Here is a 16,555-nt window from a genome sequence, read left to right on the forward strand (position 1 = left end):
ATTTTATACCCTGAATAAACATATTACACTATGGAGGATCTCTTTGTTTTACTATGATCCTGTATGAGGTTTTGCTGATACCTATGTGGAGGAGGCTTTGAAAGAGGAGCATATACCACCATTGAAGGGGATCCTATGAGGATTGGTGTGATCCCATAAGCGAGCTGGCCCTTTGTGGTCAATGCAAGGAGGTGAGGGGGCATTTTGGCCACTAAAGGATTGACACTAATTCTGTGACCACCTACACACATCATCACTTGCATGCGATTGCAGTTGGAGCTCAAATTTATATATGATTGAATTTGGACTTTATTACTATTCCGTCTGGGGGTTTATCAGTTTATTGTCATTTGAATTTTGTTAAGTGTGGTGTGTGACATTTAGCACTGTTTGTATCATTTACATCAGAGGGGATTCACGTTTTGCACTTATGTTTTCAGAATATTGGATCCCTCAAGTGTGGATTAAAAGGGGGGATTGAGTGTTGTGCACTTATATATAAAAATATATTTTTACTATTATTATTATTATATTTCACTGTTTAATATTGAGAAGAATATATCACATTATTTTTTATAGCATATAATAAGCGCTGCACTGTGTGTATATTATTTGTTATTTGCACTTATTGGGTTTACGTTTTAGTGTTAGCAGCTTAGGGTTAGGGCTCCATCTAAGCGCAGGAGGATCCATCTAATACTTAGAACTTTACTAAATTACTTATTTTGCTTTGCAGATCCACGGCTCAGTGTGCTCCATATAACCCTAACAGAGAACCTCATATACCACGTATGTCCCTAGAAATGTCCCCTCTGTGTTTGGTTTTAGGAATGTGGCACACTGCTCCATGTGTTTTATCATTTGCATGGTAAATTGCATGCTGATGTGTGCATTATGTTGTTGGTAGAGTTCTCATTGTGTTCATCACATCCCTGGCACAGTGTATCTTGTGACCAGCATGTGCTTGGCAGAATTCTTCTTATGTCACAATATTCATAATAAAGTGTTCAGCTTTGTTTCAAGATGTTCCAGGAAAATAACCCTGTAATCACCATGTCCATGGCCAGGTCTTTCATACAATAAGAATGTATCTGGCATGTGTTTATTATATCCCTGATAGAGTTTTCTGTAGAGTTCATGTGTGTTAGGTAACGGGCTATCTGATCTCAGCATGTCCTGTCAGTGGATCCCATGTACTCAGCAGAGTGTGATATTTGTGCTCAACATGTTCCTGGACAGCTGCTCATTTCTCTTAGCGTGTCCATAGAAGAGTGCTTAGTCATGAGGAGTGAACAGATTTGCAGATTTGTGAGCTTCAAGGCTGCAATTGTTTCCATTGCTGGAATATACAGTATATTCTCCTGAGCACTATAGAAAGTGAAGACCAATATGTGCACAGTGCCAGGGTGTGATGTGTAGTTGTGGAGTGTAGAACATGACTTACCTTTGAATGCATGGGAAAGAGATACTTCCGATTGCTTGCTGAGAGCTGTACGGGATAAGAATCTTGGAATGTTGCCTTGTATCGGAGTGACTTGTGGTTGTGGTCCTGCAGGGAACAGAAAAGAAGGATGTAGTGCTTAACCAATTCAATTCCGGGCAATTTTCCCCCTTCCTGCCCAGGCCATTTTTCAGGTTTCAGCGCTCTCACACTTTGAATGACAATTACGCGGTCATACAACATTGTACCAAACTAAAATTTTATCATTTTCTTCACACAACTAGAGCTTTCTTTTGGTGGTATTTAATCACCGCTGGGGTTTTTATTTTCTGCTAAATTAACAAAAAAAGACCGAAAATTTTGAAAAAAAACACACGTTTTTCTTTGTTTCTGTTATAAAAGTTTGCAAATAAATAATTGTTCTTCATAAATTTAGGCCGAGATGTATTCTGCTACATGTCTTTGGTGAAAATAACCCAAATTAGGATGTATTATTTAGTTTGTAGGAAAGTTATAGAGTTCACAAACTATGGTATAGATCTGAATATTGATCAATCCTGAAGTACTGACGGCCAATCTAATTTCTTGAGGTCCAAGAATGTCAGAATAGTACAGATATCCCCCAAATGTCAGGACGGTACAGATATCCCCCAAATGTCAGAACAGTACAGATATCCCCCAAATGTCAGGACGGTACAGATATCCCCCAAATGTCAGGACGGTACAGATATCCCCCAAATGTCAGGACGGTACAGATATCCCCCAAATGTCAGGACGGTACAGATATCCCCCAAATGTCAGGACGGTACAGATATCCCCCAAATGTCAGGACGGTACGGATATCCCCCAAATGTCAGGACAGTACAGATATTCCCCAAATGTCAGGACAGTACAGATATCCCCCAAATGTCAGGACAGTACAGATATCCCCCAAATGTCAGGACAGGAATCCCCCAAATGTCAGAACAGTACAGATATCCCCCAAATGTCAGGACAGGACAGATATCCACCAAATGTCAGAACAGTACAGATATCCCCCAAATGTCAGAACAGTACAGATATCCCCCAAATGTCAGAACGGTACAGATATCCCCCAAATGTCAGAACGGTACAGATATCCCCCAAATGTCAGAACAGTACAGATATCCCCCAAATGTCAGAACGGTACAGATATCCCCCAAATGTCAGAACAGTACAGATATCCACCAAATGACCCCTTTTTGCACAGTAGACAGTCCGACGTACTTCATAAGAGGTATGGCGAGTTTTTTGAAGTTTTTTTTTGTCATAATTTTTCGGAAAATGAAAAAATGCAAAAAATTAATTCACTATTTTTTTTTTACATACTGTCACCAATGCAGTACAGTGTCATCATATAACTGGCATGGCGGTGATCAGGGACACTGACTGGTGACAGTATGAAAAAAAAAATATTTTATTTTTTTTATTATTTTTAATTTTTACTTTTTTCTTTTTTTTAAGATTTTGTTTTCATATTTCACTATGTCCAAAGTAGTACAATGTTACTATAGTAACATTGTACTACTTTGGGGAAGTGATCAGAATTTTTTTTTTTTTTTTTACACAATTTGCTTATAGCAAAGAATTATTTTTTTATAAGCAAGCATTTACCTGAATGACATCGATTCATTCAGGGTTTTTTTTTTTTTTGTGCTTAGCTGTGATTTGACCACAGCTAATCACATGACATTTGCATGTGCTTAGCTGTGACTATTCACAGCTAGACACTAGTATACAATGGATGGCATGAATGAAGCCATCCATTGTATACAAATGTCATGTGACCTGCTGTGATTGGTCACAGCAGGTCACATGGTACCAGCAACGGGGGCCAGTACTCAGATCTGTCATCGGCCGTGTCCGAGGTGCACGGCCAGGGACAGATCGCGCCGCTGAGCGGCTCTGCAAGCGCGAAAACTGCGCATGTGCGGGAGGACGCCAAATGGTGTCCACCCAGGAATCTAGAGCGTTTTCCCGGCCGCCATTCGGCTATTGGCCGGGAGGGAAGTGGTTAAACTAAAGAACATCACACCTCTCTATCAGGCTGAGAAAATTCTACATTTTAGAAATGTTTCCAGATTAAGAGTAGATGGACATTTTTTCAAGGGGGACATAGTCTAAGGTTCCAAAACCCCCTCCCATTTCTCCAACCCCACTAAGCGATAAGCCAGACTCTTCTCATATAGTTGGTGGCTGAAAGAGTTCTTGTCTGACATTGTGCGTGGGAGGAGATAAGAACTGAATCTTCTATCCATAACTGATGAATCTGTATTAAAAGAGTTTTCACAACATTGAGGCTAATTTATGAATACTGCAGGGGGAATTTTTCTTGTATTGGTCTTTCATGAAATTGTTGTGGGAAAAAGAAGTTGGTATATATTGAGAACTGCTCCCCTTTTGCTTTAGTTTTTTGAAAGCCTTCCCATACCAATATTACAGGAATGAAAATAAAGCCACGGTAAGATTAGTTATACATACAAAATTGGAGCTTATTTAAAAGGTATATGGCTGACGTATTTCCGGCGTGGACGCCATCTTGCTACACCCAAAAAGCCCATGCAAGTACACCCATAGCATGAGGTTTTACAGCTTGTTTTATTATGTGCAAAAGTGAGTGGGCATTTGGATATATATGTGTTTAAAGGTATATTTAACAGATTTACACTATGGGAGATCTTTTTCTGTCCTTATCCTGACCTTAATGTGAGCTGGCTGTATCTTACTAAATCATCCCTGGAGGGGACCCTGCCACTTCTTCCATTAACCTGTGAAGGGGATATCACCGCTGCGGACGGATATCATCCTTGAAGGGGGGACCAAACTGTGGACGGTCACTCTTGTTTTCTAACAGGTGTTTTGGCCCTTTTGGGTTGTTTCAAGGAGACCTTAATGCGAGCTGGCAGTATCTTACTAAATCATCCCTGGAGGGGACCCTGCCGCTTCTTCCATTAACCTGTGAAGGGGATATCACCGCTGCGGACGGATATCATCCTTGAAGGGGGGACCAAACTGTGGAAGTTCACTCTTGTTTTCTAACAAGCCTTTTGGCTCTTTTGGGTAGCTTCAAGGAGGTGAGAGGACAATTCAGCCTTTTATGGATTATTTCCTGTTTGTTGTCATGCATATTCACTTTACCATCCGCACTTTCTGAAGTCTTTGGAATATTTGGCATTTACGCACCTTTGAACTTTTCCTTTGGACTTATTTCATGAGACACTTTATAAAAGTTTTTTTGAAAATCATTTTTTGTGATATCAATTTAATAATATTTATTATTTATTATATTTTGTCTTTTAATCACTGCACTTGTCACTATTGTGTGATATTTAATCCCACATTCAGGGATTCACTGAGATGTTTTCACTTATTTTTCACTTTTATTTGGCAAATTTATAGCCTCTGTGGTCACTAGTATTGTCAGCGTGATAATTGATCCCAGATTTAGGGATTCACAATTTTTTAGTATTTATGAATATATTTCACAATATTGCAGTTCTATTAGGACTTTTTTTTTCTTCCACTGGCGTTTCTTTATGTTTACAATATTTATTCACTTTCCCGTCTCACTATGGATCTCTAGTGGATCAGTTCACTTCATGATCGATGAGTGAGTGGTATATTTATTCACTGAATACACTGAGGGTATGATTAGTCACATATAAGTTATGTTTGATATGAGCTATATTGGATTTTATAACTGTCTTGTGCAATTTTAATTAATACATCTGGTATTTTGGGATAAGCTAGTGTGTAAGAATGGCATTATTTAGGGTAGCTGTGCACCATATTTTTTTAATCTACATGGCTTTTCAAATGCAGAAAATTAGTGCCACTCATACTAATATTAAAAAAGACACATCTGTGTTACGTGAGTTTAGTCAGCCAGAGTAATAATTATTGTTTGGGAGGGCAGTATTTGTACAACGGCCCCCCCCCCTCCCATATCCCTAACGGTCCCAATGCCATGCAGAAAAAAAATGCAGCTTTATATCTACTTTTTGTTCCTCCTGACACGGATTCCCTGAAGACGTTATGCCAATAAAATGTGTTGGGCAGAGCTACCCTAGTAACGTAATTTCTGGTGATGTCACTTCCACTATGAGGGAACACACGGTCATACTGAGTAGGAATTGGAGGTGCCAATAGAACACTGAAAGCCTGATCTTCATATATATGGTATGTAAGTGCACAATTGATGTTTTAAAGCATTACATAAAGCGTTGCTACACTATTAGTGGTCATTTCTTCTGGTTTCATTCCTGGGAATTGTAGGCGTTGGAGGAATATTATTTGGAGGTACACCCCAGTGAGTAGTGTGATGAGCAGACCTGGAGGAGAGGGAGCCTGTACAAAAGCTCTTGGGACATTCTTATTTCATAAGGGGTCACAGAGCATTTGACAAGTGCTAACCACAAAGGGTGAGGTGAACAGAGTTTTGATGCATGAGCACTTTGTGATTAGTGAGAAGCACTAATTTGAAAAAAGAAAATAAAGTGGCGCTAATACCAAATAAAACCCAACCAAACAAACATATATACAGATAACAATAAGCACATAAATAATTAGCAAAATTAATAGAAAGTGTATAAAAGTGAAAAGATGCACATCTGTAAATATAAATAAATCAATATTCAATAATAAACAAAACAACAGATATAAATCGTGATGCATATAAGTGTCTATATCACTCACACAATACAAAGTGCCAACTAACAGGTCCAAAATGGGACCAACAAATAACAGTAGTGCCCCAAATGATCCTAAACGGATCATCATCATTAGGCCCTGATGACGTCACGAGGTTAGTGTGATGATACGCGTCGGCGGTGACGCACTTCCGGTCGGACGCCATCTTGAGACACCCAGGACACCCATGCAAATACATCTGATCTGAGGTTTGAATTTATTAAATGCATTGGGAAAGATGATTTAAAATGTGAGAGCATAATAGAATATTTTGGTGCTATATTCAATAGTGAATAAACAGTATGACACTATGGAAGTATTCACTTGTATTTTCTGAGGAAATGAGAGGCCACTTACTGCTTAATTGCCTGGAGAGGAGATCTGCTACCTTATGAGCCTATACTTGAGGGGAGATCAGTGTGGAGAGCTTTGGAGGAGTCCCAAGCACTAAGGATCCAGGTGTAGTGATCCTAAAAGCGTTTTGGCCCTTTCGGGTCAAAACAGGGAGGTGAACGGGCATTTCAGCCATTTTCGGATATCTTCGCACACCTGTCATCACTGTTGGGTTAAAACTTTATGAGGACTGTACTGTTTATTGCAATTAGGTGTTTTTTCACCTCACGGGACTTTTTTGTATACAATTACTTGTAATAACTTATAATTGATCTTATGCACGGTTGGATGTACTGGGTTTATTAGTGACACAGTGTTTGTTATTTATATGTTTTTGTGCCTGGAGCACTTCTGTTTTCCGTTGGGAGGTCGGAGCACTATTTTGTGTTTAGTCCCAGTTTAGACTTCTTGTTTGTTGTTTATATATCACTAATAGATCTGTTTAGGATCATTTGGGGCACTACTGTAATTTGTTGGTCCCATTTTGGACCTGTTAGTTTGCACTTTGTCACACGTGTATTGTGTGAGTGATATAGACACTTATATGCATCACGATTTAAATATGTTGTTTTGTTTATTATTGCATATTGATTTATTTATATTTACAGATGTGCATCTTTTCACTCTTATACACTTTCTATTAATTTTGCTAATTATTGATGTGCTTATTGTTATATTTAAGGTTTTGTTGGGGGGGGGGTTATATGGTATAAGCGCCACATTATTTTCTTTTTTATTTCACATTTGTCATTAGGTTTATGACTAGATGTTGGCAGCTTTACCTCCCTGATTAGTATATAGGGACTTACTAAGGAGTGCAGGAGGTCTTTCACACATTTACTAATTTGGAAAAGACACTTTGGGTTTGATTTACTAAAGGCAAATAGACTGTGCAGTTTGCAAAGTGCAATTACTCCAGAGCTTAGTAAATTAAGTAAAGCTTCAGTTTGTAAAGAATACCCAATCACATGCAAGGACAATAAAAAAAAAGCATTTTTGCTTGCACATGTTATACTTGTTATAAATCCTCCTGCGCTTCTATGGACCCCACCCCCCTATCTTTCAGCTGCTTACACTCAAACTGATACCAAAACAGTGCACAAATGAATATTAAACTAGTGTAGCGCTAATAAACTCAATCATAAAAAGCAAATTCAAATCAATCTTTATGTGAATAGTGAAACTAAAATATATAAACCTTGTGATAGATCTCACAGTGCCCTATTCCTCTTAGTGCCCTACACACCCCGAGGAAGTCACGAGACCACGTGACGTAACGGGTAGGCACGCTGATACGCAGCTTCCGGTTTCCGGAGTGACGCACTTCCGGTACGGGATGCCATTTTTCAAACTCCCAGGAAGTAACACACGAGTGCAGTTTACCCATGCAGGGGAGAGGAAGACGCTGTACACAAATGTGAGTTACTTCTTGTTGTTTTTTAAATAAAAACTGTGCTAAATTTGAATTACTACACTATGGAAGATCTCTTTTTTGGGCTCACTATCATGTGAGTGAGAATTTGCAGAGGATCGTTGTAGAGGACCCTATAAGTCATAAAGGTGAAGGTGTGGAGGAGGCCAAATAGGAGGACAGCCTGTGAGTTACCAACCAGGATTGTTGAGGATCCAGGGTGATCCTAAAGGCTTGATATTCCTGATAGAATGTATTGAAGGGTCAGTGTGCTCCAGGTAGAGGGACATCTGATCTCAGGAAGTCCTGTCAGTAGATCCCATGTACTAGGCAGAGTGTGATATGTGTGCTCAACATGTCCCTGGTAGGCTGCTCATTTCTCATAGGGTGTACCTAGAAGAGTGCTTAGTCATGAGGAATGAAAAGATTTATAAGTTTCAAAGTTAAAATTGCTTACTGTAATATATATTGTCCTGAGTACTATAGAAATATAGTATATATATATATATATATATATATATAGTATATATTATTTGTTATTTGCACTTATTGGGTTTAAGTTTTAGTGTTAGCAGCTTAGGGTTAGGGCTCCATTTAAGCGCAGGAGGATCCATCTAATACTTAGAACTTTACTAAATTACTTATTTTGCTTTGCAGATCCACGGCTCAGTGTGCTCCATATAACCCTAACAGAGAACCTCATATACCACGTATGTCCCTAGAAATGTCCCCTCTGTGTTTGGTTTTAGGAATGTGGCACACTGCTCCATGTGTTTTATCATTTGCATGGTAAATTGCATGCTGATGTGTGCATTATGTTGTTGGTAGAGTTCTCATTGTGTTCATCACATCCCTGGCACAGTGTATCTTGTGACCAGCATGTGCTTGGCAGAATTCTTCTTATGTCACAATATTCATAATAAAGTGTTCAGCTTTGTTTCAAGATGTTCCAGGAAAATAACCCTGTAATCACCATGTCCATGGCCAGGTCTTTCGTACAATAAGAATGTATCTGGCATGTGTTTATCGTATCCCTGATAGAGTTCTGTAGAGTTCATGTGTGTTAGGTAACGGGCTATCTCATCTCAGCATGTCCTGTCAGTGGATCCCATGTACTCAGCAAAGTGCGATATTTGTGCTCAACATGTTCCTGGACAGCTGCTCATTTCTCTTAGCGTGTCCATAGAAGAGTGCTTAGTCTTGAGGAGTGAACAGATTTGCAGATTTGTGAGCTTCAAGGCTGCAATTGTTTCCATTGCTGGAATATACAGTATATTCTCCTGAGCACTATAGAAAGTGAAGACCAATATGTGCACAGTGCCAGGGTGTGATGTGTAGTTGTGGAGTGTAGAACATGACTTACCTTTGAATGCATGGGAAAGAGATACTTCCGATTGCTTGCTGGTAGCTGTACGGGATATTTTGCTCCGAATGTTGCCTCTTATCGGAGTGACTTCTAGTTGTGGTTCTGCAGAGAACAGAAAAGAAGGATGAAGTTACTGAACTAAAAAACATCACACCAGCTGTCTGTAACACAGTGAGAAAATCCTAAAGTTTAGAGCTGTTTTAAGAATAAGAGCAAAGAGACATTTGCCCAAAAGGGACAAATGGCGCAATTTACTAAGCAGTATATTACTGCATCAGAGTATGCGTTAAGATACCGCTCAGCATTTACTTAGAAAAATGTTTGCATTCTCTAAAAAACGCTACTAAAATACCGCGTGAGTTATTTTATAGAGTCATCCAGTATTTAAGTAGAGAAAACCATGCATTAATGTTTCAACTGTCAGCTGAATGTAAAAAAAAAAAAAAAAAAATGTCGGAAATTAAAAAGAAATAAAAAGACCAGCATGGAGTCCCCCCCAATATCCATATCAAGCCCTTATCCAAGCATGAAGCCCCACAGGTCAGGAAAGGTGGGGGAGAGAAGACAAGCGAGTGAGTGCTCAACATGTCTCTGCCAGGATGCTCATTTCTCTTAGTGTGTCCCTAGAAGAGGTGCTTAGTCATGATGAGTGAACAGATTTGTGATTTTCAAAGTTACAATTCTTTCTTTTACTGGATTATATATTGTCCTGAGCACTATAGAAGGTGAAATCAATGTTTGCACAGCCCCAGGGTGAACAGAATGTAGAACGCGACTTACCTTTGGCGAATGCATGGACAGTAGCTATTCCAAATGGCTTTCTGGGATCAATAAGAGAAATGTTTATTGCAGTATCGCTTTGTATTTTTGGTGGTGATTCTGCAAGGTACAAAATAGGGACATGTGAATGTAGAGAAGATCACACCAGTTTTCTCAATCAAGCTGAGAAAATTCTTCATTTTAGAGCTGTTTCTAGATGAAGAATAGAGGGACATTTTCTCAAGGGGGATATAGTCAAAGGTGACAAAGTCCATCTCATTTCCAGCTTGTATTAAGTAACATTCTTCACATATGGTCAGTGGCTGGAAGTGCTTACCGTATGTCTGTCTCTGTGGGTGGAAGGAGATAAGAACTGAAGCTTCTATTTATAACTCATTAATAGTGATGGGGTGAATGCAATCAGGTTCAGTCCAAACATTATTGAAGTTTGGATCTGGAATCTGAACCCACTGAAATCAATGGAAGCTGAAATTTTGTTTTCAGTGACGGCCATTTTCTAAGCTAAAAGTCTAAGGGACTAACAAAGCAGGGGCATGGGGGCCGGGCACTGACCTGGGGGACATGTACCAAACAAAAAAAAGTTTAAAAGTTATCATTCAACAAAGAGAGACCATTTTGGAGTGGCTCAAATGGTAGCCTAAAATATATGCAATCCCTTTAAATAACATGCTTAGGGGTGCCTTCAAGGTGTATGTGGAATTGCAGAATGTTTAGACTCTCAGGGACAGTGTCAGTGACATCATATTCTGTCATCACATAAATTGCATGTTTACGCTTTTATTTTACTAGTTCATAATTCATTGGCTTACTTACAGCAGCAGCAGCAAACCAATGTGATTGATTTCCACCCCATAAGAAATTTGTAAAAGGTAATTTTTGCCAAAAGATTATTTTGTGTAGAAGTAATAATTGAGTATTGGAAGCAGAAGAGGCAGTACAGCTAAAAACCGGGAGGCAGCTGGCAGTCCAGAACTCCAGAAGATAGGGTTACACACTAACAGAACGTGGAGGGGGCATGGCAATGTGTTTTAGGGCATGTTTGCCCCTTTTTCAAACCCTGGTCATTCTGTTAGTATGTGATGTCATTCCCTGGAGTCTGGTCTTTGCTTCCCCGTTAAGCTCTGCCATTGGGTTACTCGATTACTGGCTTCAGTATTCTAGCGCAGCTGTTTCCCTGTAAAGCTCTGCAACAGCTCACCAGTGTCCATAATATCACCTGCCCCCATTATCCCAGGCTGGAAGAATGGACAAGACAGAGGCTGCCTGACATGCAGTTCCAATGAGTGCATATATTATGTATTTTTCATTTCTATTCTGCTAAAATCTACACTTAGCCGATGGTGCTCTGCAATCCGGGCATGCAGGAAAGAAAATCTCATTGTGTATGGCCTACCTTATTAAAATACCATATGAGTGTTACCATTACCTTGGTTGCAGCATGTGAATTGTGCAGTGACCTGACATTAGCAGCAACTGATCCCATTGATTTAAAAGGGACCTTTTATAATCTTAAGGTCCACCTGCCAAGGTGAGGAAGTCACAGGTATTATTGGCACAATTTATGATGTGTCACACAGGAGGGTTTATGGATAGACATGGAATTTCCATGATTTCATTTTAATAAGGCTGGTTAAGACTCAATTTCTGCAACTTTTTTGAATTGTATAGTGTATAGCACATGACTGTTGGACTTGCAGAATCCCGAGGTTAATACTTACCTACCCCCCTTAAAACACCACCACCCCTTCAAAACCTTTCCCCCCAAATAAACACGCAACTGACTTTTTGGTGTAAAACCGGCCATAGCAGCCATTTATTTAACATAACTCAACATAAATATCTTACAGTAACTCAATTGATACCTGACAGTAAATTACCACCCGGGTCCAAGGTCTCTGAAGGCACCATTACTCCCATCACCAACTCGGCTGTATCTGCTACCCAATGAAAGGCCCCCAGCCGCTACTACACCGCCTCGGGGACAATACTACCGTTACTTAACCCAGATACAGCCAAATGAACTCCCACATTACCAACATGACCTTTTATTGGGAAGGGACACCCATACCTACGATGGGCCCAACCCATAATTCCTCAACTTGTCACTCCACCACCGCCTTCAAAGACCCATCGACCCCTGCCAGCTGCCATGACAAACGAACAAACACTTCAGGACACAACAGCTATCCTGAAACTTGAACAAACGCCATGAACCCACATAAAACAAACACCACGAACAACCACCAAACAGCAAAACAACACCGGAACAAACACAATGACAAAACTATAACCAACACAACAAACAGAATACAAACCAACTTCAGGGCGGGAGGGCGGGAGAAACCACCTCCATGATGGCACAAGCTCCGACTGACTCCGACAAGACACAACCCCCCATTTCAAATCCTGCAAGACCACCCACAATGCTGCGTACACCAATCAAGTAAGTAACGCACGCACACTCCGCTCCTCACAAGACCTCCTTCTCTCTAGTTCCCTGGTCTCCTCCTCCCATGCCCGCCTCCAGGACTTCTCCAGGGTGTCACCCATCCTCTGGAACTCCCTGCCCCAACCCATCAGATTATCACCTACTCTCCTCTCCTTTAGGCGCACCCTGAAAACCCATCTCTTCAGGGAAGCCTACCTCACCCCTTGCTAACTTGCTGACCTCCTCCACTCTTCCTACCACTCCATCCCCCACAGCTATCTCCTCCTGTACCACTATCCCACCCCTTCTAGATTGTAAGCTCGAAAGAGCAGGGCCCTCAATCCCCTCATGTTTTGCATTGTATTGGTATTGTTCTGTCACATGTTCTGTCCCCCTTTGTAATGTACAGCGCTGAGTGAACTATTGGCGCTTTATAAATACTGTATAATAATAATAATAATAACCACCCCCCATCCCCTTTTCCTTGCCTAGGCTCTACCCAAATTACACTCTCCGCCTCGTCTGCATGCCCCAGTCATGCTGGCCCTCCCTTCTACTTTGCTCAGTCCAGGCCTTGACTCATTTGGGGTAATATCTGTTAGTTTAGATCGGTCACAATGATTATTACATTATGACTGTATTAGTTGCATATACATTATATTTGAGTGTGGTTTGTGAGAGCAACAAGCCAAATAATCTGCACTGATTAGCAATTGGACAGCATGTACTCATCTGATTGTTAAGATTCTGTCAATGCCTGATCTGGGATGAACAAATCACAATGTTCTTTTTTTCTCAGACCGTATACAAAAACAATTATAAACACTTTGCAGACTTTGAAGCCTTTTTGGTATTCCACTATTCCAGAGGGAATGAGCATGCAGATTGAATGTAAAAAAAAAAAAACATTTAGAGCTATTTTCTCAGTTTGAAGACTGAAAAGTGGAACCAGTTTAAAGGACACCTTTTAAGCCTCTCACATATAAGCCACAATTTTTTAAAGGAGAGTGAAAAATCAAATTGCATTGAATTCTAAAATGTGTCTTTTCTTTGAAAGACTAAACATAAAAAGTGACACGTTTGCAGCACAGCTATGAAAATGTTACTTAACCCTGGACCCTGCATTCACTATATCCGCTCTCCCCGGACCCCGCATTCAATATATCCGCTCTCCCCGGACCCTGCATTCACTATATCCGCTCTCCCCGGACCCCGCATTCACTATATCCGCCCTCCCCGGACCCCGCATTCACTATATCCGCTCTCCCCGGACCCCGCATTCACTATATCCGCTCTCCCCCGGACCCCGCATTCACTATATCCGCTCTCCCCTGGACCCCGCATTCAATATATCCGCTCTCCCCATACCCTGCATTCAATATATCTGCTCTCCCCGGACCCTGCATTCACTATATCCGCTGTCCCCGGACCCTGCATTCACTATATCCGCTGTCCCCGGACCCCGCATTCACTATATCCGCTCTCCCCGGACCCCGCATTCACTATATCCGCTCTCCCCGGACCCCGCATTCACTATATCCGCTCTCCCCGGACCCCGCATTCACTATATCCGCTCTCCCCGGACCCCGCATTCACTATATCCGGTCTCCCCGGACCCCGCATTCACTATATCCGGTCTCCCCGGACCCCGCATTCACTATATCCGCTCTCCCTGGACCACGCATTCACTATATCTGGTCTCCCCGGACCCCGCATTCACTATATCCGCTCTCCCCGAACCCTGCATTCACTATATCCGCTCTCCCCGAACCCTGCATTCACTATATCCGCTCTCCCCGGACCCCGCATTCACTATATCTGGTTTGCTCGGACCCCGCATTCACTAAATCCGCTCTCCCCGGACCCTGCATTCACTATATCCGGTCTCTCCAGATCCTGCATTCACTATATCCTATCTACCCGGAACCTGCATTCACTATATATGGTCTCCCCGGACCCTTCATTCACTATACCTGCTCTCCACGGACCCTACATGCACTATACCTGCTCTCCACGGACCCTACATGCACTATACCTGGTCTCCTCGGACCCTGCATTCACTATATCCGGTCTCCTCGGACCCCGCTTTCACTATATCTGGTCTCCCCGGACCCTGCATTCACTAGATCCGGTCTCCTTGGACCCCACATTCACTATATCTGGTCTCCCCGGACCCTGCATTCACTAGATCCAATCTCCCTGGACCCTGCATTCACTATATCCGGTCTCCTCGGACCCCGCATTCACTATATCTGGTCTCCCCGGACCCTGCATTCACTATATCCGCTCTCCCCGGACCCCGCATTCACTATATCTGCTCTCCCCGGACCCCGCATTCACTATATCTGCTCTCCCCGGACCCCGCATTCACTATATCCGCTCTCCCCCGGACCCCGCATTCACTATATCCGCTCTCCCCCGGACCCCGCATTCACTATATCCGCTCTCCCCTGGACCCCGCATTCAATATATCCGCTCTCCCCGGACCCTGCATTCACTATATTCGCTGTCCCCGGACCCCGCATTCACTATATCCGCTCTCCCCGGACCCCGCATTCACTATATCCGCTCTCCCCGGACCCCGCATTCACTATATCCGCTCTCCCCGGACCCCGCATTCACTATATCCGGTCTCCTCGGACCCCGCATTCACTATATCTGGTCTCCCCGGACCCTGCATTCACTACATCCGCTCTCCCCAGACTCTGCATTCACTATATCAGCTCTCCCCAGACCCTGCATTCACTATATCTGGTCTCCCACAGTACACGCAACATGAAAATGCAATTATTTTAGTACATTTAAAATGCTAAATACCTTTTCTCATCAGCAGTATATAACAGTCTTGTGACTTCTATCAGTGTCCAGCAGAGCACTGGTTAAAGCTTTTAGGAGGAGTTTTCTTTCTGATTTAGGAGGATGCAGGATCCCTTACCTCTGTCTGGACAATGCTCATTGGCCCTGTGCTGATCACATGCACCCTCCCAAGAAAATAAAAAACCTCTCTAGAAATACACACCAAAATGAGCATGTGCAGAGTGTCTCCACATGATATGTCTTATTGGGAGATATGAGGGGGACACTGGAAGAAGAGGAAGAATAGAGAAGTCAGGATCAAACAGCCTTTTTACACATGCAGAGGATTAACCCCTTAGGTTCCATAGTGAGTATATCAAGCATGCTTTATTGCATATACAGACTGATTTTACTGTTGTGGGTTAAGTAACACTTGTATTACCTGCCTGTATGGACAGCCTCCAGTTTACGAGTGATTGAACTGACATTTAAGAACTGTAATATGAAAATATGATACAAATAGTGTCTTTTTTGGACATAGCTTTTTTGAACAGGCTGCAATTTCTAAGAGCTTGAGCAGATATTTTTAACAGCAAGAAAAAAATATTAGTGCCTTTTTTTATTTTGATACAGGGAATAGAAATGGCATACAGGTTTGCACCACAGCTATAGAGCCTATTTGCAGCAATTTCTGAGAGCTGGAGGATGCACGCAGCATCTTGGACACTGAAGATCAAAATAGCATTCAGGTTTGCAGGACAGCTAGAAAGACTGTTTGGACAGGCTGCAATTTCTGAGAGCTTCAGTGGACATTTAACATCTGAAAAAAATAGTGCCTCTTTTGGATATTATTGATGGAAATATACAGATTTGCACCAAAGATAGAATGCCGTTTTGAACAGATCACAATTTCTGAGAAATTAAGCAGGCATTTAGCATTCGTAAAACAGTATTATTATTTTTTTTTTTTTGGACATGAGGCTAGAAATAGCATACAGGTTTGCACCACAGCTAAAAAGCCTGTTTGAACGGGCTGCCATTTCTGAGAGCTTGAGCAGGCATTTAGGATATGAAAAAATAGTATCTTTTTTGGACACTGATGATGAAAGTAGCATACAGCTTTGTTTGATCTAGATAGCCTTTTTGGACAGGCCACAAATTCTGAGAGCTTGAGCATTATACACCAGGAAAATAAATTTTTGAAAAGGCTGAAAGTTGTGAGAGATTGAGCAA

At 41.6% G+C, this 16,555-nt stretch overlaps 1 protein-coding gene across 1 annotated transcript in view; it reads right to left on the reverse strand.

Moving 5' to 3' along the window:
* Positions 1-16,555, reverse strand: part of LOC149443513 (uncharacterized) — a 246,550-nt gene that overhangs the window by 139,609 nt on the left and 90,386 nt on the right. Inside the window, exons 7-9 of the mRNA XM_089655603.1 lie at positions 10,099-10,197; positions 9,316-9,420; positions 1,445-1,549 (exon numbers count right to left, since the gene is read on the reverse strand). Coding sequence (XP_089511729.1) covers positions 1,445-1,549; positions 9,316-9,420; positions 10,099-10,197 — 309 coding nt within the window. The remainder of the gene's footprint in view (positions 1-1,444; positions 1,550-9,315; positions 9,421-10,098; positions 10,198-16,555) is intronic.

The sequence above is a fragment of the Staurois parvus genome, unplaced genomic scaffold (genome assembly GCF_062004578.1).
Source record: "Staurois parvus isolate SC_StPar_1 unplaced genomic scaffold, SC_StPar_1.0 ptg000854l, whole genome shotgun sequence".
Lineage (NCBI taxonomy): Eukaryota > Metazoa > Chordata > Amphibia > Anura > Ranidae > Staurois > Staurois parvus.